Consider the following 27,485-nt stretch of genomic DNA (forward strand, 5'->3'; position numbering starts at 1 on the left):
GGAAGGGGGCTGTTGAACTTGCTCTCACTGGATGAGAAATAAGCAATTATTGTGTCTAGCTACAAAGAGTTTGAGGATGAGTCTGTGGCAGTGAGGCTTAGACCTCATTACCCTGACTCAGAATGAAAGTTGTGGTTACGAAGAGACAGGCCACATTCATTTAAGTGACACACACAATGGGATGTCAACCTTTGCTCTCAGGAAGTTGCTTTGAGTCAAAAGTTCTGTCTGTTGTGCTCAAAGCTTATTTTAATTATATATCTCCTCTCCTAGTGGGGATGGGACAAATCCTTCTAGACAAGTAAAATCCCTTTTGTTACAAAATGCATTTATTTCAGCCAGATAAAATTCTCCAACTGCATACATGGGTACATATGATAAGGTCCTTCTTCGATACATGTCCTGCTTACAAGAGCCATTTCTAATTATTAAAACGCGTAACAAACATCTTTGTCTCTTAAAATATAATTTAAATAACTTGCTAAGGTATAAGCCATAAGTCTGGTCACGGACCTGATTGGAGAGTGGTTCTCCAGTGATGAGACCAGAGCAATATCGGCACATTGCCTCGACGATGAGATTCCACCGGTCTGCTAGCTGCTGAGCTCATCTGCTGGTCAACTTGCCAAGTATGTGGATAGTTGCTGTTGGGGCAGCAAGCTGCCTTCTGTGAAAAAAGTTATGTGCAGACAAAGTATGATGTAGGCAACGTGGAGAGGCATTTCACAGAATGCACACACCTTTCCAGTAACTTAAGGATGAAAGCTTGGTGAGAGCAAATCTGTTTACACTGCTGGGTACTGTTGCACCATCTCACTGGGCACTCAATAAATATCTATGAAGTGAAAGGAAAGATAAAAGAATAAGCTGTAGCAGTTGCCTTGATGTCCAACTGTTGTCAAGATTGGGCTTTATGAGCTTTATGGACACTATTTCTTGTTCAGAGTAAGTCATTCTATTTGGAAAGCCATCCCTTTCCTTCTCGTCAAGTTCTTCATGAGCATTTAGAGACTTCTTACAGACTGCCAGTATTCAGGGCTCATTGGCTTACAGAAGAGCTGGGAGTAGGCCATACAACGTCTAGGTTTGTCCCTTGAAGTAAGAAATCCTGAGTGACTTGGAAGTTCTAGGATCTGGTTTATTCTTCACACCTGTTCTTCTTTTGGCTCCTGTTAATATCCTGAACCTGAAGTAACCATGGAAACTCAGAGCTGAGCAGTGTATTTCTTCATGAAATCTCATTTCAGTATCCACTATTTCTAGGACCCTGGCTCCCTCAGAACTTGAAGTGGTTGATCTCCTGATGTTCCGTCCTTTACAGAGTTCTCCACCTGTTCCCTGAAGGTAAGGGTCTTGTTCGAACGTTGACACTGAGGAGTTCCCCACAGAGGAAATTCCTGGAAAAATCTCTCCTTTTGCTTCTCATACCATCTCTCCCATTCGCCACAGGCTATGGATGCAACTCTGGAGAGACAAAGGAAAAGTTTCTAAACTCATCCTGGTTAATCATAGGAAGATGTCCCTCATCAATTGGAGTTAAAACCGGTTCTTCCTTTATGAAGTCAGGGTCAAAATTACTGACGTCTTCTCGGGATTTCTGTCAAAAAGGAAACAAGGAAAACTTCAGATTCTGTACATGAGGCTTATTAATCTTCCGTGGGACTTAGCCCTTGCCAGTGAGTTCAGAGGACGGCCCTGCAACTCTCTCAGCAGCATTAATTCCAGTTATGACAATTGGTTAAACATTGCTTTCTACTAATTCTACTGCATTGTGTATTATTAGGGCATCTGTAACCACCAATTCACTAGCCTCATAAAAATCTTGCTGAGCAGACCAGTCTTAGGCTGGGAAGCTAAGGAATTAACTTGCTCACCTGACCCAGCCAGCTGGTTCACCCTGTCCATTTCATGGAAGTAACACTTCTCAGCAGGCCATACAGGGGCCCACAAGACAATAGAGGTTATGTAAATTCACACTATGTGCTTGAAGCGATTTTCTTGAAAGACTTCTTGGAAATTCTGAGTTCAGGGAACAAATGCCTCTCACTTCACTCACCAGCAGCTTCATTCTGCCCTGCTGGCAAAACTTCCCCTCCTCCCAGAGGGGCTGGCAGGGGGATGCCCATGAAAGGAAGTGGTTTTATGCTCTGGGTGTTTGGTGTCTCAACCTAGCAGGCTGTTACAGATTAAGCCAATGACATACGGAAACGTGTATTTTATATCTTTATAAACTAATGCTGGAGAGATCATTTTTACCATTGTGAGATCTCTCACTTCTCTTCCTGGAGTCAACGATATTTCTCTCTGAGCATCCTTGTCCCCCCTAACTTGTGATGTACTGGAAGCCCAGCTTCTCTGCCTTCCCACTGTGGTTCTCTTGATTCACCTATAAGAAACAGCTTAGCTCTCAGTCTAAGAGCTGGACCCTTCAGGAATGCCACCCTACTTAGCTTCCTCCCTTGGGGAAGCACCCATGGTACTCCCAGTATTTCCTCTCTTGCCCTGAGCCCTGTGCTGCAGGGGCTGTCACAGAGCTGAGCTCTCCAAGCCAGCGAGCCAGGCTGAGGGCCCTGAGGAGCATTTCACATCCTCTCTACTTTCCTGGGGGCTTGGGAAAGGCTCCCTGACTAAGGAGCATAAGGAAATCAGCTAGAACAATGAATTTCTCAACCAAACTTTTTTGGGGAAACCTGGAAAGTTTCAAAGCCTCTTCAACTCCAGGAAATTTTAACTTGAGGGGATGGGGCCAAGGCAAGCAAGAGGTGAACACTTTTTGAGACATAACCCCTGGCACACCAAGAGATGTTGCCTCGGGGGCAAGGAGGAGTCCTGGATAAGGCTGCCCTGTAGAGCATCTGGCTGAACTTCTGGTCTGGTCATCCCCTGGTGGACCATCTAGCTGCTCAAGTGGAACACTGAGACAGTTTAAGAAAGAAGAAGGTCTACTGAAGTGGTGTCAGACACTTACGATTCTGGGTCGGAAAGGTGGTTCTACTTGGCGATGGTTCAGCTGGGCCCAGTCGATTTCCTTAAAGAAAGGGTGTCTCAAGATGGCATGCTCACCGCCTTGACTTGGGCTGCCCAAGCGCATGGTGGGGTTCTTGGTCATGAACTGAGAGGGGGAGAAAGACAGTCAATCATACAATCACACACAGTAAGGCTGTCACAAGACGGTAGGCATCAACCCTGCCAGAGGAGATGATGTGAGGCTTCATGGCTGATCTTGCTTAACCAGCTGCATTTTCCATCACAGGCGGCACAACCACTATGAATCATCCCGTCAAGGCGCAGTTGCTCGTGTGTATTTCTGGCCTTCCCCACTTCCATTTCAGACGTGGCAACCAAAATAAAACCGAAGGGCCCAGTTTTCTTTCCTGTAAATACCATGTATTTTTTTTTTCTCCCCTTTAAAGAAAAGAACCTCTCTATAAAACAGTGTGCCTTTCTCCAGCACCGCAGTTGAGGACAGCCGGCAGCTTATGAATGGGGCTACTTTTCAGAACAGCTGTGCCATTTTTCTGAGCGACCTGACCAGCCGGCCAGGATTCCCGCTCTCTGACAAGACCACGGAGAGAAGAGAGAGCGTCATTATTCTGACGCTCCGGGTGAAGGAGCCGCAGGGTGAGAAACTTAAAGTTCTGTGTTCGGGCTCCAGGAAAAACAAAGTTGGACACTTTTATTTATGCAACAAAGATATTATAGTTTTGACTGAAGAGTTTTTTCCTTCGAGATGCTCCCTTCTCTCCTGCTCTTCCATTTTGAAATGTTTCATGACTGAGACTCTTGCCACATAGACCAAAATTGGAACACATTGCCACACATTTAAGGACTGTGTGTGTGTATCCATCCTCTGTGTTTATATGTCAATTGGGCAACTTCTTGGCAACTGACCTCCTATCAAGATGTTTTGGGCCAACTCTCCTTTCATGAAGTGGTCAATACAGGCATTCTGATCATTTCCTGACCAAAGACCAGTACAGGATAATTCACTCTTCATGGCAGGATGTCATTTCTAATTTTAAAGGCATACTCTTCCATAATCAAAAGAAAATGACCTTGGATAAAAACTTTTCAAAAATTTAAATCAAGTTATCTTTAAATGAATTTATAACAGCCCCCACCCCCAAACACCCCTTTCCAAGTCTGACTTAAGAACACAAGGCAAAAGTAATGAGCAGAAGCTGATACTTCTTTGGAGTGGAATTTACCCAGTACATTTGAAAAGATCTTGAAGGTGCACATAAGAAAGGGTGGGGTTGGGAGATGACCAGCCCTGCCATGTCACAGGTGTCCAAAGCTGCCAAACCTCCTGGGTTGCTTCAGGTGAATGTGATCAGGTGGAAGGAGGAGGCTGCCAAGGTCCCTAAGCAAAATGACAGGAGAGACCTCATAAAATGCTACAAAAGCTTCAAACAAGAGCTAGTAAAAAATGATGGAGTTTAATGGTTTCTCCTCTTTCCAAGAGACGGGGAATCAAAGGCCTGGTGGTGCTGAATTTGGAGGTGGAACTCTAAAGTAAAAGCAACTTTGAGAGCTACTGAGCAGTGAGCGTTCCGGGCATGCGGGGTGATCAGCAGACTTATAGGAAATGTCCCATAAACAACTCCATTCTGGAAGAGCTAGGCACTCGTGCTGTGCGGGCTCTGCCTAGATTAAGTGTATGCATCTTAGGAAGACAGGGGAAAATACACACACCGAAGAAACGAGTAGACTCCCTTCTTAGGAAAGTCAATGGGATACAATCCCTGAAGGAGTAGCTGTGTCTGTTCTAAAAGCTAATTAACAAAAGACAATGCTGCAAAAAACTCAAGCTACAAGGGCAGCAGAACAGACCCAGATGGCTTATGGGAAACTCCCAGGCCTGCCAATGGTGCGAGCAGAGGACACCTCGTGAATGTGTGGGTACAACTTGTTCTTCTGGGCAAGAGGAACAGTGTGGGGCTCTTGCTGCCAGGGTGGCAGAAACCCCGGTGTCTGAACGCCTTTGCCCATTCTTCCCTGCCCCGGCAGAGAAGCCAAGCTTCCAAGAGGCACTGTGGCAAGGCACTGACCAAAGAAAAGCAGACCAAGCCGTGGCTGTTCTCTACAGACTTCATCCCTGCAAACAGGGTCAGGCAGAATGACCCTTTCCACTAGCTTACTTAGAATTCTGATAATGTTCTTTTGAATGACCAGGCAGTTTTGTGTTAACTTTGAATATCTTGAGCCTTTTAGATATTGCCATCCTCCATGTAGAAGAAAAAAAAAAGTTCAATTTATAAAAGTTGCAGGTGTCTATGCAAGGCAGTGAACTAGGCCTCATGGTGGGGGGTGGTGTAGGAGGTGCACAGATGATGAGGATAGTATCTCCCCATGAAGGAGCTGATCAAGAGAAGCGGGCAGAGGCAAGCACGCTTTAACTAACACAGCTGGATAAAAAGAAGACATAGTCAAGTGCAACGGAAGCTTTGGAGAGAGCCTGGGCCACTAGCACACTAGCATTGGGGAGCTGGTGGAGAGAAGGCAGGCAGTGGCCTCACAGAAGAGGGGACATTTGATGACACGAGGTGGATAGAATTATCACATGCCTGAGAACGCAGACTGGCATAGCTGCAGGCAAGCACCCACCACGTTGGGTGTTCGGGCTGGCATGAAAGGACAGCTAAGGAACCGCAGGGGAGCCAGCAAGACCTGTCTACAGCGTATTTGACGTGAAGGATGGGAGCTGCCCTTGACCTAGGAGATGACTCTAGACACAACATGATGGCTAAATCCCTAGTAGAGAGGGAAGAGATACATGGGGGTGATTAGTTAGGAGGCTGAGATCACTGCCAAGAAAACATACGTTTGGAAACTAGAATCTCTCGTTAGTGAGAGGAAAGGCAGGGAGCAAGCCCTGGAGGGCTTTTGGAAGAAGAATGAACAGACTCCACACTGCCTGGAGCTGGGGGGGCAGAGAGAGGAGGGCAGCCAGGTCCCAGGGTCCTCTCTGGCTGTTGAGTGATGGAAATGGGTGACAGAAGAGGAACCAATTAAGGTTGGGAGTATACTGGTGTTAGTAGAAGTAGAAATAGTAGCAGTGATGACTTTTGTCAGAGGAATGAAGACATAATAAACATCTACCATTCTATCATTTCTCAAGACCTTACAGATCTGGGAAGTTGGTGAACTCAGCTTTGCATCTGAGATGTGCAGACATCCACCAGGAGGATCCTGACCAGGGTGAGAAGTCTGATTCCCAGGGATGATGACGACATTTGATAAGATAGAGCTGAGGCTGGGAGGGAGGCTGGCGTGCTGGGAAGGCGGACGTGGAGGCAGACAGAAGAGAACCGAGGGCAGCCCCAGGCCACAGACATTTTATTTGGCCCACGTAGAGTGTTTTAAAATAATTTTAACGACTTGTCAAAGAAGTAGCAAATGTTACATCACATGAAAGTCAAGTTTTCCAAATTCTCTTGGGAGATGGAATATTCTGGAATGCTGGGCCTGTACTACTTCCTGGTGAAAATGACCTGAGCTGAGCATGCCTGCCTCCTTGGCTGGGGCATGTGACCCCCGGTCCCGGCACTCTTCACGGCCTCACACCCGGCTCCACGCTCCCCGGCCTCCACATATGCCTGTGCTGGCTCCCAGCCCTGGCACAGGGTGAGAAGAAGAGCTCATGAGACAATCACAGGAGGACAGAGATCATGGAACAGAAACTAGGAGGGGGACCATTCCGGGGAGGAACAGGGGAGTGATCTGTGCTGCTGAGGGAGCAGAAGGCCAGTTGGAGGCGGGGCGGGGTTATCGGTCCTCTATGACTAAGCCCCACCCCCTAGCAAAGATGCAGAGATGGGAGGTTCAGGGAACACTGAACATCAATCCCAGGCCTGGAATCTTTCTTGGCACACATCAGTGGAGAGGGCTGGGGGCAGAGGGGGTTCACCGCCCTAGGCCAGGCCCAGGACTCGCCTTAAACACCATGTTCCTGCTGCTGGTGATGGCACCATCCCGTTGCAGAAAACTTTCTCTATTTGCTTATGTCCCTACTGGGACCTGAAGCCAAACACGTTAACAACCACGGTGTTCAGAGGCATCACTCATCCATGTCTAAGGTCATACTTAAAACTTGCCTCACCTCAACTGACCTTCTCCCTGACTGTGGTCTCAAAAGGGGAAGTCAGCCCAGGAGGAAAATAAAGTGACTCCATGAAAGATTTTGGATACATTTACTAAAGGAAGCAGACTGTTTGCTAGGTTCAATGAAAGCGTTTTATAAGCTGCAAAGAGTGAGGAGTCCAGGGTGGAAAATCTGATTCCACCTCGAATGTAAGTCTCCAGCTAACTGGAGATCAGGGGCAAGAAAGTGTGGACACCTCTTGTATTCCCCTTTCTCCTGAGGCCCTCATGAACGTGGAAAGATGGTCCTAAAGGACTCAAAGCATACCTGCCCAGAGAATGAGAAACAACAGTTCCTTCCAGGCTGCAGAGAAGGCAGGAGCACAGTGGGAAGCAGTCAGCCAGGTGCCCCGCCTGAGAAAACACAAGTGCTATGGGCCAGGTCGGTACAGGAATGTCCCGCGAAGCCTCCTGCCGGGCCAGGGATGGGTACATAAAGGATGTGAGAGCTCCTCTGATATGCAGGGCCCAGAGGGGAAGTGGTTCCGCTCCTCAGCTTCATTACTGTGTTTGGATGCCAGTTCTTCCATGAGCTGTGTGACCCTGGACAAGTGTATTAACTTCCCTGGACTTTAGACTCCTCAACTATGAAATAGAGATTTTTTAAAAGTTCCTCCTATTACGATGAGTAAATGAATGTAAAATACCAGCACAGAGCAAGCCCTTAATCAATGCTAGTGAGTTTCAGCAAGTATCTTGTTAAAGCACTCGGAGGGCCATCCTGTTCTACCTAAATGCAGGAGCATGGACTGAAACGCCTGTCAGAGAGGAACGTCTGAGCTGAGCTTTGGCCCCAAGGTTTATCTGGCGCTCTCTCTCTGCTATTCTACTTTGTAACCAGGAAAAGGGCACAAGATCTGTTTCTGCCTTCACAGTCCCAGACTCCAACAGGGGGGTGGTAGTGATGGTCTCAGGAAAAACAGCAAAGATTTCTTTGCTCATTTTCTTTGAGGAAAGCAATTGCTTTTCTGACAGCAAAGATTTCTAAAGACAATCTGAAAACAATAATACAGACGATTCTCGGGTTTTAACGTGCAGTTATATCTGCTTTAACAATAGAAGGGAAGTGTTGAATGCAGGGTGAAGAGAGCACTGGAACACCTTCGTGTAAATCTGAGATCAGACAGTACCTGTCATGTCTTGTGGGCTCTGCTACACCTGAGGCGGCTGTGGTTTTGAGTTGTCAGATGTTCCAGAGGATAGAGTTCAAACTCACGCTGTGTAACAATGCATCTAGAGATAGGGTCCAAATGTACTTTGAAACTCATTCAAATGTACGCAATGATTGAAAGTATTTTTTCTTTTGGAATCTGATTTCATAGGAAGAAGACTAGTTATATAAACAGAGTGATTAATAAGATTTTCTTTCAGGAGAGAAAGAACACTGTATTTCCTACTTAACAGATGGATTTGGCTGTTGAGCAAACAAAATGACCTCCTCCTTCCATTCAACTTCAGACCAAAGGTCACAGAGTTAGCAGTTAGTGTTGGGAAGCTAAGAGGGCATGCCTCAGGACATCCCCATCAGTATTTCAGGGAAAGACTCCTAGTTAGGAAGAATGAATTTCATGGCTCTACAGAGAGTCCTGAGGCGGGACAGCAGAGAAAGAATACAGGACAGAGAACAGAATATGGTCCATGGCCATGAAGGCTCTCCCTGCATCCAAGGCAGATAAAATGCATGCTGGTATAGGTTGCAGCCACCGGGGTCTGTGTGTTTTGCTGCTGTCACAGGTAGAATCTGACGTCATTATAAAGACTAGTCAGTCACCTTTTTCTCTCGCCCTGCTTCCCTCAGGCTGTGGTGTTAGGGCACAGACCCGAGAACCACCTGTGCCAGCAGCACCATGTGGCCCAGGGCCATGGTAAGAGGGATGAGGTTGGGCACCGAGTCAGGGATGGGGTGTCATGGGAGGAAATGCAGATTAGGAAACTGAGAAACAAACCAATCAAAAATACTGGGCAGAAGATCTAAATAGACATTTCTCCAATGAAGACATACAGATGGCCAAGAGGCACATGAAAAGATGCTCAACGTCACTAATCATCAGAGAAATACAAACCAAACTACAATGAAGTATCACCTCACACCAGTCAGAATAGCCATCATCAAAAAATCTCCAGTAAATGCTGGAGAGGATGTGGAGAAAAGGGAACCCTCCTACACTGTTGGTGGGAATAGACATTGGTACAACCATTATGGAGAACAGTATGGAGGTTCCTTAAAAAAATAAAAATAGAGCTACCATATGATCCAGCAATCCCACTCCTGGGTGTATATCTGGAGAAAACCCTAATTTGAGAAGATACCTGCAGCCCAGTGTTCACTGCAGCCCAGTTTACAATAGCCAGGACATGGAAGCAACCTTAATGTCCCTCAACAGAGGAATGGATAAGGAAGATATGGCACATATGTACAATGGGGTATTACTCAGCCATAAAAACAATGAAATAATGGCCATTTACAGCAATGGATGGATCTAGAGATTGTCATACTGTGTGAAGTCAGACAAATATCATATTGCTTATATGTGGAATCTTAAAAAATGGTACAAATGAACCTTTTTACAAAGAAACAGAGTCACAAATGCAGAAAACAAACAAGATTACTGGGGCAGGGGGAAGGAGAGAGGGATTAATTGGGAGATTGGGACTGACATATACCCTCTACTATATATAAAACAGGTAACTAGAAAGTTTTGTTGATTATATTTTTCATCCTGTCTATGGTTGGAATCCAGCAGGCTGTTCCTGGACATATACTTAATTCTTTATCAATGCTCTTAACACTTTGTCTTGCTCACGTTTTACACTCATTATAGCTTACCCTGAAACCCAAGCTATCTCAGTAGCTTCACTATAGTTATGTTACAGTGTTGGTTAAAAAAAGAGGTAAAGGTCAGAAGCGAGTCTCAGAGAAGGAAGCCCAAGGTCGGGCATTTGTGCCAATGCCAATGTTGTTGCCCAAGATGGTTTTATTCCTGGCAAACCAGTCCCAGGCAGCTCTGACTGATGGGGAGGATTTCATTGCTCTCCAGTAACTCCCAAATGTTAAAGGAAAGGGAAGCTCTCCTGACAGCTATGATCCTCCAAACACAGCTATTGAGAGGGAGCAAGTGTTGAAGAAGGACCCTCCAGAGGCATACTACACAAAGTCTTCGTTTCCTCTTGATGAAACCCAGTCCAATGCCCTTCTTTATTCCGGATACACATTGTCTTGGGTGTCCAAACCAAACCTAACCATCACCTGCTAAAAAGGAACTCTGTGTGATAACTGGAAGTGACAAATTAAAGAAAACAAAGTGTGCTACTTCTGTTCATTAGACTTTTTTCCAACTCTATCTCTTGGGACCCACAGACATCCGTCAGCAAACCTCTACATAGAAAATATTTCTATGCTCATTTTATAAAACCTGACATTTTTATCCTGTTTGAGATATGAAGATTAAAGAGTCATGTGATATTAATACTTCATTTAAAAAAAATCCTTCATACTGCTAGCCACAGATAAAATGTAAGTTTTCTAAGAACAGAGGTCCTAACAATCTAAAATGGGGGAAGGAAATTGAGAACAGTAACTTTAATAACATGCCAAAAATGAAGTCTCTAGGATATCAGCATTTTTCTGTCTTCTGCCTATACCAGCCTGGTCTGTCTGTGAGTACATGACCCGTTTCTATAATGTCAGTTTCAGTAAGAAGCCCAAAGCTCCATTTCCTCCTAAGGGAACTCCAGTCCTGGCCACGGGCAAGCACTGCCAGGCTGCATGTTAACCATCCTCTTTTTAAAGGATCTTTTGGTAACTGACTTCTGGATTCTCCCCGTAACAGTATTTGAAAAATCGGCTGTAATGATGGAGAGCTAGATCCTCTGCAAGACCCTGGCCCCAGGCTTCCCTCTGCTTCCTCGGCCTCCCCCTGGCTGACCACCTTTGGCTACTGCCTCAAGCACTCCAACCTCTGCCAGGAGGGGAGCAGGAAATGCCGAGGAACATGCCCAGTGCCACTGCGGTTAACTGCCTGGTGACAGGTGTGGGACACACTCAGCGCTAAAAGAGGATCCCCGATTTCTTGTGGTTCCCTCTCTGTACACAGAGGTGAGCGAGACTCCTGCAGACAACACACAGAGGAATGAAATCTGATAGGTGTGATGACAGATAAGCCCACACGCAAACATACACTTTAATTTCTGTAAAGCTCAGAAGCGAGAGCACGCTATAATCTCCTTCTGAGGCCAAGTTTACAGTGCTTCCTGAACTGACAAAGGTGACTCAGGGGAACGCACCAAACTCCTTTCAGCACTTATTTAACCCGGCCACCTGTGTGAGCAGGAGGAAAGGGCGTTGACTCAGCTGAGTCAGCACTGGTGCCTTGTGATCTCTCACAGGAGATGAAGGAGCACAAAGGAACGCTCACCTCAGGGAGGCCTTCATCTTCCTAAGCTCTGGGGACTCAGGAGGACTGACCCCGCCAAGCCTCTCTGGAGCTGATGAAGCCAAAGTTCAGTGCAACTGCCGAAGCTCTAAGCAAACCATGTATTTTCTTCTGTGTCATGATTATTAGCATTTTGGGATAATTGAATGCCAGTTTAGGAAACTCAGTGACATGGTAGCCAACAGAGAATGTGTTTATACCCAAACCAAGTAAAAAAAAAAAAAACATTTTTTAAATCATCTTTAAGGTCAGCAATCTAGAAAGTCTCCATCTGTTCATATCTTTATCTTTCCTCTGCTACCTTCTGTGGATGTTGCCAGTTTTTATATAACTGTTCTTTGAGAGCAGGGGTAGGATAGTTTTGCTTCTGAAACATGCATTTAACATAAACCTTCACCGAGATGAGACAGGAGAGACAAAAGGGCAAGAGAGAAAAATAGTCTTCTCTATTGGAGTGGAAACTGTGGTTATTTTTAGTTGTAGGGATCACTGCTTAATGACTTGGGATTTTTTTATTTCTCACGTAGAAAATTGGGCCAAAAACTCTGTACTCCATGTCCCCTCCCCCACTGACTCTCTGCTCCAGGGGGAGTGTTCTCACCAGCAGGTTCTCAGCCCTCTCTCCATGTTTATGTACACTTTGGGGAGACTCTTGAGTTTTTGGTGTAAGGCTATCCAATCCTGTGGTGGGGGTAAAGATGATGAATGGCAGAGTGAGGGAAGGAAAGGAATAGGGGTTAGGGGCTATGTTGGGTGAGATGTTGGTGCCCACCCTGTTCAGCCCCTCCCTCACCGTGAAAGACAGACAAGAACACCCCTCACCCTGAATTGAGGGGACTCACTGACGTTAGTACACCATACAAAGCCCCCGGGTCATGAACATCTATGATGCTATGGTGTTACATAAACGCGTATCCACACAGTTTCTACAGACATGGGATAATAATAATACCTTCTATTTTAAAGTAAGAAGGCATTTAGAAAGCATTTCCTTCTGAAGGAAAAAAAAAAAAAAGGGCAGGAAAATATCCAGAAGACGCCAATTCCAGGAATGCTGCTGACCTTATGCTCCAAAGACAAGACTGTCGGGAAATCTCAGGAAGCCAAGTAGGGATGACCCACCACGCTGAGACAGTGGTGAGAGCGGATGTGAGGGGCTGGCTCAGGGATCCTGGCCCTTCCTGCCTCTCCCGTGGGGAAGGGCAGACCCAGCAGAAGAGGGTCACACACAGAGACAAGAGGACCAGCGTGGGCACCGCTCACCAGTGGGTGCTCTCCTTCTCTGCGTGGTATTTGTTACAAATTCTCCTTTGGGGTGCCCTCAGGTACTCAACTTGGGACTGGGAGAGATAAATTAGGAGTTTGGGATTAAAAGATACATACTATATAAAGTGGATAAAAAATAAGGACCTACTGCATAGCACAGGGAACTATATTCAATATCTTGTAATAATCTATAACAGAAAAGAAAATGGAAAATAATATATATATTATGTACATTATATATATATGAGTCATTTTGCTGTACATCTGAAACACAGCATTGTAACTCAACTATACTTCAATTTAAAAGATGCATAAGAAAAAAATTTTAATTGAAAAAAGAAAAAGGCTCCTGGGAAAACAGAAATACAGCTCTCTCCAAAATAAAAAGCTAACACAACCTCATGTACAATTAAGCACTTAATAATCTTGATGATGTTGGTGGATGTTCAAAGAGAGGATGAAGATAATGACAGCTCTCAGCATGCTGTGAAATTACTACTCATAATTTAACAATACCAGTAACTTCTCCTGCATTGTGCCTACCACTTTGAAAATGCTTTCATGGTGCTACCCCCATTTGAAGTGGGTACCAAAGGTGTTACCATCACTGTATTAAGGAATAAAGACTGAGTAGCAGTGGCAAGTAGAGGTCTTGCGACCCTCAGACTAGTGTGTGTTCTTTCCATTCTATTATGTGAGGTTGCTTCGCCTGCCAACCAGGGATTTAGACAAACTGTTTTTATACATCCTCCATCTCTGAAATCCTGTGTCTAAGTTTCTAATGGTCACCAAGCTTCATGACAAATGATTACAATCCAGAAGAGCATGCATGACTTCCTGACAGTTTGGGGATTATGACACCCAGTGGAGTCAACATTAGGAACTCTTTTTTTTTTTTTTAATTTGAAATATACTTGATTTACAATGTTATATTAGTTTCAGGTGTACATCACAGCGATTAAAATGTTTATAGATTGTATTCCATTTATAGTTATTATAAAACATTGGCTATATTCCCTGTGGTTGTACAATATACTCTTGTAGCTTATATATATTTTATACATAGTAGCTTGTACCTCTTAATCCCCTACCCTTGTCTTGCCACCTCCCCTCTTCCCTCTCTCACGGGTAACCAGTAGTTTGTTCTCTATATCTGTGAGTCTGCTGCTTTTTGGTCATATTCGCTAGTTTGTTGTATTTTTTAGATTCCACATATAGGTGATAGCCTACAATATTTGCCCTTTAACTTATTTCCCTAAGCATGATACCCTCCAGGTTCATAACATTAGGAACTTTTGAAGTCAGTAAGCCCCCAGAATCACAGATGGTTACAAAATCCTTGAAAAAGGCCCGAAGTCCATATTTTTAAAGGAAGCAGGGTATCTTACCTTGATCTGGAATTACAAAACAAAATGAAAGTTCATTCAGAGTCCTTAAAAATGTCTCAACCTACCTAGCTCCTAACAGATGCATTTCCCAAGCCCTAGGTTCCTGGCCAAGGACTAGCACTGAACCTGGCTAGCACTACTCAGAAATTACCATGAGCATCAGTTTCTGAGGAAAGCACACTGCAAAAACATTAGCCTATCTCACCACATGTAAAACTAGCAGATGGGCTTCAGAAGGAGATGTTCACACAACCCAAAGTCATTCTTCCTCAACCTCCTCACCGGATCATCTCCCACTGTCACCCCTTCAACACCCAGGCCCCCCTCTTACTCTCCACCCTCTCCCCCAGTCCACGGCTGCTCCCCTGTTCTCAACACCATGCTATAGTGGTCATCTGCCGCCTCTCTCCTGAGCTCCAGACCCACGTGACCAACTGCAAGGAATAGACCACTTTCTGAATGTCTCCTGGACCCCTCAGAGGCCCCATGGCATCTTTCCCAGCCCTCACCCTCCCCTATCGCACTAAGGGTAGAACTGGTGATTGCACTTTTTGAACACACATGCTCCACTCCCCTCCGGGTACTTATACAAGATAGTTCCTCTGTCTAGACTACCCTCCCCCCACCCCCGTCAACCCTACTGAACCCTTGTTTGTTTCTCAACGCCCAGCCGAGACGCTGCTTCCTCTGCCTTGTCCTTATGTCGCTTCCCTGTCCTTGACCCCAGAGAGAGCTTTGATCGTTCCTCCTTGGCAGCGGGCTAAGTATCCGTTTACGTGTTCTCATTCCTACGAGGCTGTGAGCAACAGAAGAGGCTGTGTCTTTTCAGCTTTGCTTCCCGGCACTTCACACAAGGCCAAGCCAAGGGAAGACATCTGACAAGTATTTGCCGGGTGGAATGAGACAGGGATCCCGATTCCCTCATGTATCAGTTTCTTCTACGGTCACAGGCTCATCTCAGGTCAATAGAGAAAGACTCAAATGCACAATCTTTAAATAACACTATCATTCTTATCATAAACATTATATCTTACTTTGTGGAAAGTTAGATGGTTGGCAGATTCATGCTCTGTGAGTATTAAGTACATGGCACCCTGGAAGCTTCCTCCAGTGGCTCATGTTTCTAGGACAGTTGGAAAGAATCATATCAGGGAGTTATTTGGGTGCTAAACATGTGGGGCTCTAAAGGCAAAGGATACTTATTAATGGAAAGGAGAATAAAAATGGGGAGTGGCCAGGTGTAGGCTAGCTCAGAACCCTGGACTGGGAGTCAGAAAAAACTGGATTCTGATCCCAGGGTATTTCCCCCTCACTGTGGTATAATATATAGAACACAATATTTACCTTCTTAGCCACTTTTAAGTGTACAGTTTAGTGGGATTAAGTATATTCACATTGTTGTACAACCATCACCACCATCCATCTACAGAAATTTTTCATTTTCCCAAGCTGAAATTTTTCATCCCTTAAACCCTAACTCCTTACCAACCCCTCTGCTAGCTCCTGGCAACTACCATTTTGCTCTTGTCTCTCTGAATTTGATTACTCTAGGATTCTCATGTAAGTGGAGGTCCCTTTGTATTTGCTTTATTTCATTAAACATAATGCATTCAAAGTTCATCCAAGTTGTAACAAGCGTCAAAATTTCCTTCCTTGCTAAGGGTGACTAATCCATTGTATGCATATAACATATTTTGTTTATCCATTCACCTGTTGATGGACACTTGGGTTGCTTCCACTTTTTCCTATTGTTCAGTTGCTCAGGTCCAACTCTTTGCGACCTCATGGATGCAGCACACCAGGCTTCCCTGTCCTTCACCATCTCCCAGAGTTTGCTCAAACTCATGTCCATTGAGTCAGTGATACCCTCCAACCATCTCATCCTCTCTCACCCTCTTCTCCTCTTGCCCTCAATCTTTCCCAGCATTAGGTCTTGTTCAGTGAGTTGGCACTTCGCATCAGGTGCCCAAAGTATTGGAGCTTCAGCTTCAGTCCTTCCAATGAATATTCAGGGTTGGCTTCCTTTAGGACTGACTGGTTTGATCTTCTTGCTGTCCAAGGGACTCTCAAGAGTCTTTCCCAACACCACAGTTCAAAAGCATCAATTCTTTGATGCTCAACCTTTTTATAGTCCAACTCTCACATCCATACATTACTACTGGAAAAACCATAGCTTTGACTATATGGATCTTTGTCAATAAACTGATATCTCTGCTTTTTAATATGCTGCCTAGGTTTGTCATAGCTTTTCTTCCAAGGAGCAAGCGTCTTTTAATTTCATGGCTTCAGTCACCATCTTGCAGTGATTTTAGAGCCCAAGAAAATAAAATCTGCAAGTGTTTCCACTTTCTCCCCATCTGTTTGCCATGAAGTCATGGGACCAGATGCCATGATCTTCATCTTTCTGAATGTTGAGTTTTAAGCCAGCCTTTTCACTCTCCTCTTTCACCTTCATCAAAGGCTCTTTATTTATTTATTTATTTATTTTTTCCAAAGGCTCTTTAGATTCTCTTCACTTTCTGCCATAAGGGTGGTGTCATCTGCGTATCTGAGGGTAATGATATTTCTCCCGGAAATCTTAATTCCAGCTTGTGCTTCATCCAGCCCAGCATTTCATGTGATGTGCTCTGCATATAAGTTAAATAAGCAGGGTGACAATATACAGCCTTGATGTACTCCTTTCTCAATTTTGAACCAGTCTGTTGTTTCATGTCCAGTTCTGTTATTTCTTGACCTACATACAGATTTCTCAGGAGGCAGGTAAGGTGGTCTGGTATTCCCATCTCTTTTAAGAGTTTTCTGGTTTGTTGTGATCCACACAATCCAAGACTTTAGCCTAGTCAATGAGGCAGAAGTAATTTTTTTGGAATTCCCATGGTTTTTCTATGATGCAGTGGATGTTGGCAATTTGATCTCTGGTTCCTCTATCTTCTCTAAACCCAGCTTGTACAACTGGAAGTTCTTGGTTCATGTACTATTGAAGCCTAGCTTGAAGGATTTTGAGAATAATGTTGCTAGCATGTGAAATGAGCACAATTCTACCTTTTAGATTTTGTGAATAATGATGTGAACTAGCCTACCAGGCTCCTCCGTCCATGGGAGGAGGCAAGAATACCGGAGTGGGTTACCATTTCTTTCTCCAGGGGATCTTCCCGACCCAGGGATCGAACCTGGGTCTCCCGCATTGGAGGCAGATGCTTTAACCTCTGAGCCACCAGGGAAGCCCCAATGATGTGAACACTGATGTACAAATATATTCAAGCCCCTGCTTTCAATTCTTTGGGATATACAGAAATGGAATTGCTAGGTTATATGGTACTTCTAAGTTTGATTTTCTGAGAAACTGCCTGCCATACCACTTTCCACAGTGCCTGCACAATTTTACATTCCCGTGAGAGCTACACAAGGGTTCTAATTTGTTTGGTTGTTTTAAGTAATGTGCTGAATGGCCTTTGATGAGTCACAATTTCTCTGGACCTCAAGTTTCCTCATCTATTAAATGAGGGAATTGGAATAGATAATCTTTTAGGTTTCTTCTAGAAAAAAACAACAACACTATATTGGTCTAATTAAATCAAGTTGCAATTAGAGTCAGAAAGCAGTTTGAATGGTTTGTGAGGCATGACTTGCTACCTCAAACCATCTTCCTAATACAATAAGTAGAATCATACTTTTTCAGAGAAAAGGACCAAGAGTCTAAAAATGCAAAAATGCACCCCAGTCTCATTGATGACATTGGCATCTGCTTCCTGAGCATCTAGTCTATGCTCAGCACTGTTCCAAGTATCCCCCTCACATCATCTCTGATCCCGAGGGTACAGATGAGGAAGACCGAGGCATGGCAGAATCACACTGTGTGCCCAAGTTCCCACAGCCAGCAGGTGAAAGAGCCAACATCTGCCCTCGGACAGCTCTGGTCTGCAGGCCAGTTCCTCACCACCGGGCGCTGACACTTCCCTCCTGGGTGCTTCTCCCCACGTCTTGAGAGCTCTTCACTGTTTTCTTCCTTTTCTTTGATCACACTTCTGTTTAAATATCTCAGCCCTCTGCCAAGAACAGCTGAATTTCCTCAGCTACAGCATTTAAGCTTTTTATTTTTAGGCCTGGGGGCTGAAATGTACAAAGCTGTCTCCGAAATCCTCTCGGTGAATATGTTTTAGTAATTTTCTCTGACATCTTTTCCAGTGTTTTTCAGAAAATTGCTCTTAAGGTACACTCCTTGAGGGAGGAAGAACCAGAATGCTTACCGTGTTCCTGCGTGGCTTATGTGTACGAATTCACTGAATCTGGGGAGTAACCCTGTGACATGGATTTTATTACTTCAATTTACAGATCTTTTGAGCAAGGACACAGATTCAGAGAGGTGTGTTAGCTTGCCAAGGTCACTCAGCCAGAGCGTAGCAGAGCTGGGAGATAAGCCTGCCATGGACTGAAACCCAGGCTTCCTCGTACAGAAAGATGCCCGACAGAGGACACAGAGAGCCACGTAAGAAAGTCAGTGCTCGGCCAGCGACACAGCGTCATCCCCTGTGCTGCTGGCATTAGAAAGGGGCCAAAATAAAGTAAGCCAAGAGGTTCACAACTTCCCAGAAGTGAGTCTGCAGGGAGAAGGAACAACTCAGTCCCCACTGAAGAGCAAAGTCTCGCGAGACACCAGAGGCTGTTTTCTCCCAGAACCAAGATTGTGGAGGCAGGATGCTCCTGGATAACATATATACTAGTTACCAGCAATGTTTCTATAGATATCAAAGATATAAAGTAATTGAGGGAGGGATAAGTCAGGGATTAACATACACACGCTACATATATAAAATAAACAAGGACCTACTGTATAGCACAGGGAGCTCTACTCAATACTCTGTAATAACCTATATGGGAAAAGGACCTGAAAAATAGTGAACATATGTATAATAGACTCACTTTGCTGTACACTTGAAACACAGCATTGTAAATCAACTATACACTAATAAAACTTAAAAAAAAAAAGTAATTGGATCTATCTGGTTAAATATAAATCATCTTAACAGTTCCATGTGAATCTTAACCTTGCTTAGTAGCTACTCTAGGTTTTATAGGGATTGGGCTAAAAGGGGTGAAACCTGTATCTCAGATTTAGTGGGGAAGAATTCTCTTAAGAGGATTCTAAATGCTAAAAAGAGGTTGAGGACTTCTAAAAAAATTAAGAGGAGCAGATGCGGTGATGGTCAGCTCAATGCTGATACGGTCTCTAAAGATTTCTCCCGGACCTGGATTCAAAAGGTATTAAGTGTTTATCAGAGAAAGACTGAACTGGACTGTTAATCCTTAAATAGGGAACATTAAAGTTTCTTGAGGCACAGACTGACTTTTGTTTCCTACCCTGGAGAAGGACATGGCAACCCATTCCGGTGTTCTTGCCTGGAGAATCCCAGGGACAGCGGAGCCTGGTGGGCTGCCGTCTATGGGGTCCGACACGACTGAAATGACTTAGCAGCAGCAGCAGCTTCATGGTACCAAGCACAATAACTTTTATATACTAAGGCCAACAATGCATATTTCCTTATGGCATGAACTAGCATTTTCATTTGAATTATATAACTCTGAGGTCTTTCTTTTAAATAGTAAAAAAAGCTAAATCAGCTATGGTAATTGGACTAAATTAGACTAAATATGTGCATCATGAAAAACCATTAGTACTGTGATGGTGGTCACTGCAGGCTACAGGGGATTAGCATGCCTTGGAAGTCAGAAGGACCCCAACTCTAGACCACAGGACTGGGAGAGTAATAATTCAAAAGTAAGCCCAACTCTGCAGCACAATTTGTTGTGTTATCATAGATTAGGTCATCCACATTTTCCTTCCAAGGGTTGAGAAATTTTAAGGCATAAATCTATAAAGACAAGCCCTTCTCCCTGATTTTTTATTAATGAAAAATTATAAAAGCCACATTCTCCTTAGTCTAGATTTTCTACTAAATATACAAATAAATTTTTCTTATGAAAACAGGGTAGATAGAAGACATTTGATAGAATCCCAAAGTACTTCACTTTTATTTCTATGTGCAATTAAAGCTTCTTCAATATTAGGAGAGCACTGGTGCCTGAACTTGAGAATCAAGTAATAAATTATGATTCACTTGGGCAATATTTGCCTGAGAAGGATTTCTGTGATCATTTCCTGAGAAGTCTCCACTTCTGAAGCAGTGGAGACTTCTCAGGAACAACCATTCTATCGGCCCCAGGACAGAGTAATCTGTAAACAACATGTCCTTAAAGTGACACTAATTATATGACTGGAGATTTCCAGAGAGGCAAGCCTCTCACCAACAAAGCTAGTATTTCCCGAATTTAGTTTTTTTTGTCTCCAATCACTGGAAGTGATATAATTTGAACAAAGTAATTTTTGTTCATAGATACTACCCATAGATACCACCCCAGAGAAAATGGATTGTTCTGATATTCCCCTATTTGGAGAATATTCATCTTTATTCTCTCTGTGCATATACTGGGAAATAATACCTGATTTCCTAATAGGGTATTGACCCAAATTATATTATTCTCTCATTACATGTTAACTTTTTTATAACTTTATATTTTACTGGTATATTCGGGGTCTATAGGATATATAAGACTGTAAGGACGACAGGTGATGTCATATACCTGGTAATAAACAATACGAAAAAATTAGTTATCATTCTGTACATTAAACAGGTCCTAGAATCAGAAGGTTATTGGCATATGGCAGGGCCCTTGATCAAAGCCCTGGAAGAATTTCTCCTTCTTGTTGGTTGTTCCTTCTTAATTTTTTTCTGGTTTTCTTCATCTATTTCTTTTTAAAGCTTTTTATTTTATATTAGAGAACACTGATGAACAATGTTGTGATAGATTCAGGTGGACAGTAAAGGGATTCAGCTGTCCATATAGATGTATCCATTCTCCCCCAAACTCCCTTCCCATCCAGGCTGCCACATAACATTTAACAAAGTTCCCTGTGTTACACAGTAGGATCTTGTTGGTTTATCCATTGTGTATATTACTTGTGACTCTCTTATTTTCAACATAAAAGCATCAAATCCACGTTTCTTCCACACTTGGAAATAAGGCTTCCATCACATTGCCTTAAATGCACAAAATAAACACTTTTTCTACACAATATTCCACACTGCACCTAAATTGTGGGCCTGGCACCTGACTTACACAAGGACAACATGGAAGCAAATGAGATCTTGCCCAAATCTGAGAAACCTCTCTTCTCTGCCAGCACTACTGGAAAGGCCCCTTCATCCTGCTCCTTGGATGTTGCCGACAGAAACACAATCAGTACAGAAACAACTGCTAGCGCCATTTACATGACCCAACAGCCTTATTCATCCTGACTGGATGAAATAGGAGCATCACCTCACCTACACTGAAGCCACAAGTGGTAGAAATAACTTGACATCTGGCCAACAATGCTATCAACGACTATTACATGTGCTCAGTTGCTCAGTCATGTCAGACTCTTTGCAACTGTATCCCACCAGGATCCTCTGTCCATGGGATTCTCCTGCCAAGAATACTAGAGTGGGTTGCCATTTCCTCCTCCAGGGGATCTTCTTGACTCAGGGATCAAACCTGCATCTCTTGTGTCTCCTGCGTTGGCAGGCAGATTCTTTACCACTAGCATCACCTGGGCAGTTGGCTCCAAAAATAACTATTGCATAAGAGGACAAAAAAGCCTGAGAAAACTCTGGTTCTTTGATTCTATAGATTAAAACACACATTTCAGTTAGAGCTGGTAGGTGGGATCAAAAAACAAACAAACTTCAAACCCAAACAGCACACACAGCATGCTGGTTTATAACAGTTGGAAAGCTGGCTGAGTATGTCACACTTACAGATTTCAGGATCCCTGTGGCGTCTTCATGCAGCCATGTAGGGTAGACCACTTCATCATTCAGTATGGCCTCAAAGAGGTCATCCTCGTTCTCTGCCTCGAAGGGTGCGTGGCCACACAGCATCTCGTAGAGTAGCACGCCCATAGCCCACCAGTCCACCGCGGGCCCGTAGAGCATCTCCTGGAGGATCTGTGCAAAGGGGTGACATGAGAGGAGCTCTGTGCATTTAGTGAACAAACGCACCCTTAATGACTACAGAAAATGAAGGGTTAGGAGCTGAAGTAAAGCAAAGAAATTTCCTGCACTGGCATGCATGTTTCAGTCCATCTCTAGATTGGGGTCTATTTTCCTGGGGTCAAATCAGAGGCCTTCTCATCCCGGTGGTCAAACATCTATGATCTACTTAGGCCAAAGTAATAGTATACGCCGATCCAAACCTGAAAGCACTTTGGGACTACATCTGTGGAGGAGGAGGAGGTGGGCTCACTCACTCATATGGGGGCAATTCAAGAGCTTGTAGTTATTTCTGCTAAATGGGGCTGGGATCAAAGCTCTGTGTAGAGACAAAGGAGAAAATTAAATGGGACAGGTGTAGAGTGCACTTTGTCCTCACATTCAGGGCTAAACCCTGAAGCAACTGCAAAGTTTACAAAACTCTTTTGGACTTGAATTTGTACTGGGAGGAACCGAGGACATTTTTAGCCATCATTCACCCAAGGAGCCAGAGAGGAGTCTGGAGGTGTCAGCTTTCAACGCCTCCCACAAGCAGCAGCGTCTGCTCAGCCTTGCCTTTTGGATGGGGCTGCTGGGGAGTCTGGATTCCCAAAGCCGCTTAAGCAGTGAGCACACTCACCTCCGGAGCAATATAGTCGGGCGTGCCGCAGAAGGTGGCCGTGGTGACCCCGTTGCAGATCCCCTCCTTGCACATCCCGAAGTCTGCCAGTTTGCAGTGGCCCTCATGGTCCAACAGTACGTTGTCCAGTTTCAGATCTCTGCAAGAAACACAGAGCAGCAAATATGGGAGGGCAGCCAGGCCCCAAACCATCCACCTGGCTGAACTAGGTCATGAGATGGGGGTCAAACAGCCGGGAGAGCTTTCTGCACCCACCCTTCAAAGGGGACACACTTGTTTGTGTTATCTGGATAAGAGATTGAGATCTGCTCTCGAAATCTGCCTCATGGTCCTGGATGATGGTTCCATCTGAATGGGCTAACCACGCATCAAAACACAGGCTGCCCATTAAAAACTGACAATGTGACTGCCAGGCTTCCCACTGACCTTCTATCCAGGAGACATCCACCCCCCCTACACCCTGTTCTGCGGCATCTCTCTCTGCCCACTGGCCTTCGCTCGATGAAGTCCTAGAGCACGTAGCCACTGCGCAGCACACAGTGGGATAGGCATCAAGAGCAAGATGATCCTTCTCCCCAAGGAACGCACTGTGTGTTTGGGAGACAGATAGATATTCACTCGACTGTCTGCTCCACGGAGGAGGCATCAGATGCATCTGGTTCATGCTGTGCCTAGCACAATGCACTCAATAAATCTTTGTTCAAAGTATATACACATAGATGTGTGTGTGTGTGTGTGTGTGTGTGTAGATACGTGTATGTATACACACATACATTGGGGGAAAGAGGAAAGGAGATGGGGAGGGAGATAGAACCAACTGTTGTGTAATACAAGTGGCATGAGAGAAGTAGGAACCATGTGCTGTAAGAGAAAAATGAGAAGGAACAATTAATTCCTATTAGTGGCAGGACAGAGGGACAGTTCCACAGGAGAGGCAGGAATTGAGCTGGGTCTTACAGCATGAGTCAGTCTCCTAGGTGGGGAAGCGGTATGAGACGGTCACTGTGGGCAGGTGGACAGGGCCAGCGCACAGAGCAAGCGCAGAGATGCAGGTGAGCTCAGGAACCCCATGTGGCCTAGGAGGACTCACAAGGAAACACTGAGGCCATCACAATGCCAGGGCTAGAAAGCAGAGCTAGGTCCATACTGTGAAGGGCCCTGCATACCACACTAAGGAGTTCTGATACTTAGATATTAGGCAAAAGTGATCCACTGAAACTCTCTAAGTTTTCCAGCTGATGAAAAAAGATCAGCTAGAGGGGAGCTGAGAGAGTCCAGGGAAGAGATGTTAAGACCTGAACCAGGACGGTGACAGATGGAATGGAAAGTAAGGGTCAGTCAGCAGTGTTTTAGTGAAAACACTAGCAGGATTAAGGCCTGATGACCACTTAAAGGCAGATGAAGAGCAGCAGCAGAACTGATGACTCCTGGGTTTCTGCCTTAGATTCAGTGGGTTAGTGGGGACATTAATGACCAGGGAAAAGCAAAACAGGAGTGAGAACAGGGTTTGTTTGGGTATAACCCAGATACATAGAAACCTCAGATATTACGGTGAGTGCATGGTAAAGGCACTCACCCTCCCTCCCCTAACCCAGAGGAGCAGAATCCAATCACAGGAAGTGAGTTTCCAGCAGCAGAACTGCTTGGTGAAAGGTATCGATGGAGGTAGGAATATTGGTCAAATGTCAATAAAACTGTCTGCAAATGAAAGGCAGTGCTCCTAAACACCCCCTCCCCGACATAGGCTTCTGGCATCAACTGTCTCCCATTGCCCACACATACCAGGCATCATAACAGAGGGAAGCTGGCACCACAGCAAGCTGGGAAAGAGTCCCACACACCTACATCCCATTGTCTGCCTCTCAATCTAGCCTTGGGGAGGATCAGGGGAGCAGCCCTGCCTACAGGGCGACAACCTCTATCCTTTGATTTTTCAAGGAAAGATGTGCTCAGAGGCAACCACACTGGCTTAGCAGTGAAGGAGGCTGCCCAGCCAGCAGCAATGCTAGACCACCGCCCTGACCTGGAGGTCTGCAGTCGACTGCCAGGTGGGAAGCTACAGTAGCCGCGGCCTCCTGGGGCTATGATATGGGGGGTGACAGTGGTCCCTCACTGGGCATCTCCACAGTGGGGGCTACTGACTGCTGCTCTGGCTCTTAGCATCCCCAGGGGGCTGTGTCGGGGTATTCATGGCTCTGTTTTCCCATATCTTCCCATCTCCACTCTGACAATAAAGGCCTGTTGGGCTGCTTGGCCCGAGGGGAGAGGCTGGTCTCTGTCCAGCCCGGGATCACGTTGCCACTCCAGGGAGGGAGGTGATGACAGAACTGGCAAGACTGGTTTCCACCCTGGGCCCAGTGAGTTGATGCGGCTGGACCACGTGGGACCTGCAGACAGGGGTCACTGGAAGCCACCCAGGAAGGAGAACCAAGTCCCGTTTTCCAGGAATCCCCGGAGAAGCAAGATGAGAGCAGCAGCGTTCTCAGGCCAGCCTCCACTCTGCGCTCATGCTCCAGGCGTCTCCCGGGTATCTGGTGGAGATATGCTGGGTGCCTGTGCAGCCACTTCAGCAATGCGAGGCTCCTCCACCTCTAAACCAGACTCGGCCCCGGCCCCCCGGTCAGCCTCCTGCCCCTTTCCCTGGGCAGAATCCCACGTCCCACACAAGCTTTCAGTGGGCTCTGGTCTGTGGAAACCATGTCCTCCTCCACTGCCCTCTCAACACACACACAGTGTGAGCAAGATTCATTAGCCCACATGAAGGCAGGATCCCAGAAGAACAGGTGTGTGTGCTGTTGGGGGGCGGGAGGATTCTGGTCATAGCCACTGTCAAGAGCATGGTCTCAGTCGTTCTGCTAGAAGTGGTTTCAGACTCGAGGCCCTATTAGCGCCTGGTTGTCTGGCTCCTCTGGGGACTCATCAGTCCAAACACTGTCATCTCTAATCTCTGCCAGCTCCAGCTTCTCATCTGCGGCTCCAGGAGGGATCACGGCCTTAGGGGATCTGAGCCTCGGGGCTGGCTTTATCAGCACCATGTTCCAGCCCAGCAGTCCACGTCTGTGTGGTCCTACACTCAGAGACCTCTGATTCTCACACTGCCTGAAAGGGTGGGTGCATTTCTAAAATCTCCTGAAGCCAACGCGCCTGCTGAGAGCTCAGAAAGGATCTCCTTGGGTAGAAGAAGCAAGTGCTAACAGAAACCCACGATGGTCTAAAGAGCCGAACTGACATTGCTCAAGAGAGCTTGTGACTAACGTCCCAGCTAAGAGGTCTGACTGCCTCTTACTCAGCAGCCGTCACAGGTATCAGGACTTGTTCAGGGAGGGAAAAGCGCTTTGTCATCAGTTTCATATGCTGCCCATCACAATGCCCTCTGCTGAGAGAAGTCTTGGGACACGGCCCCGCTGCTCAGGACAAGGAACTGAGCGGCCCTAGGGATGTGACTTGGCCTGGTCATAGGATGCCCCAGGGCACAGAGGCCAGTTCTACACCTCAGTCCTGACTTTGCAGTCTGCTTTTAGGCATTTTCAGAACTGGACCAGCCTTGAGGGAAATGCCATTGCTGGTTTCATACCAAGTACTACCTGAGATCTGATGCTGGGAATGATTGAAGGCGGGAGGAGAAGGGGACGACAGAGGATGAGACGGTTAGATGGCATCACTGACTCAATGGACATGAGTTTGAGTAAGCTCCAGGAGTTTGTGATGGACGGGGAAGCCTGGTGTACTGCAGTCCATGGGGTCGCAAAGAGTCGGACACGACTGAGCAACTGAACTGAACTACCTAACAGGACAAAACTCTCAACTAGAAATAATAAGGGGGTTTGATTAAGAGCATAAGATAACCTGAGGATTCAGTTCTGCCCTCAGCCCAAACGTCTCATACCTCTACTGTGAGGTCTGTGCCAATGTCCCCAGATGGTCAGCTCTGCCCCCAGAGCACCCAGTTCACAGCTCTATGACTGACAACTTTCACTGCATTCCAGAAGACTCTGTCTATACACCTGTCTCACCCCTTGGCTGGGGCTGAGCCTTATTGCTCCCTGGCCTCAGCGCACACCTGGCACAAGATGCTGACCAAAGAGATAAACAGAGGCATTTTGGATGGGTCACAATGAGTTGCACCAGCCAATTCAGAGCCTATTTTATTTTGGGGGGAAGGAATGAAGTTCCATAAACTTCACTGGAACCCTTGTGCCAAAGTAATTAAACCTACAAAAATCCATGTGCTTTTCCTCTTGGAGAGAGATTCCAGGGGTGAAAGAAAGAGCCCCGAAATATAATAAATTCAAATTCTCTGCTTTAGGGGAAAAGACACCACTTTAGGAGGGGCAATTATAAAGCAGAGAGGACCCAAGCATAATCCTTTCCCTCAGCTCACACACAGATGAAAGAGGAGAACACAGAGCCATTTGTGGCTATTGTCAGCTTCCACTCTAAGGGTAAATAGCTATCTTCACTTAAACAAAAAAACCAAAGCAAAAAAAAAAAAAAGTCACTCTTTGACTCCTGAATTGAATATGAAATAGGCAGAGAGGTCAGTTTT

General features: G+C 45.5%; 1 protein-coding gene and 1 non-coding gene across 3 annotated transcripts in view; both read right to left on the bottom strand.

The window, feature by feature from the left end:
• Nucleotides 1–307: 307 nt before the first annotated feature.
• PRKCH (protein kinase C eta) overlaps nucleotides 308–27,485 on the bottom strand; it is a 231,082-nt gene continuing 203,904 nt past the window's right edge. For both annotated transcript variants that reach the window (XM_043918912.1, XM_043918913.1), the window contains exons 11-14: nucleotides 22,940–23,078; nucleotides 22,087–22,275; nucleotides 2,969–3,112; nucleotides 308–1,597 (exon numbers count right to left, since the gene is read on the bottom strand). In XM_043918912.1, coding sequence (XP_043774847.1) covers nucleotides 1,451–1,597; nucleotides 2,969–3,112; nucleotides 22,087–22,275; nucleotides 22,940–23,078 — 619 coding nt within the window. In that variant the 3' untranslated portion in view covers nucleotides 308–1,450. The remainder of the gene's footprint in view (nucleotides 1,598–2,968; nucleotides 3,113–22,086; nucleotides 22,276–22,939; nucleotides 23,079–27,485) is intronic.
• Nucleotides 17,380–17,451, bottom strand: TRNAW-CCA. The gene has a single exon. It is a non-coding gene; the product is annotated as a tRNA-Trp (tRNA).

The sequence above is a fragment of the Cervus elaphus genome, chromosome 12 (assembly GCF_910594005.1).
Source record: "Cervus elaphus chromosome 12, mCerEla1.1, whole genome shotgun sequence".
In the NCBI taxonomy this organism is placed as follows: Eukaryota; Metazoa; Chordata; class Mammalia; order Artiodactyla; family Cervidae; genus Cervus; species Cervus elaphus.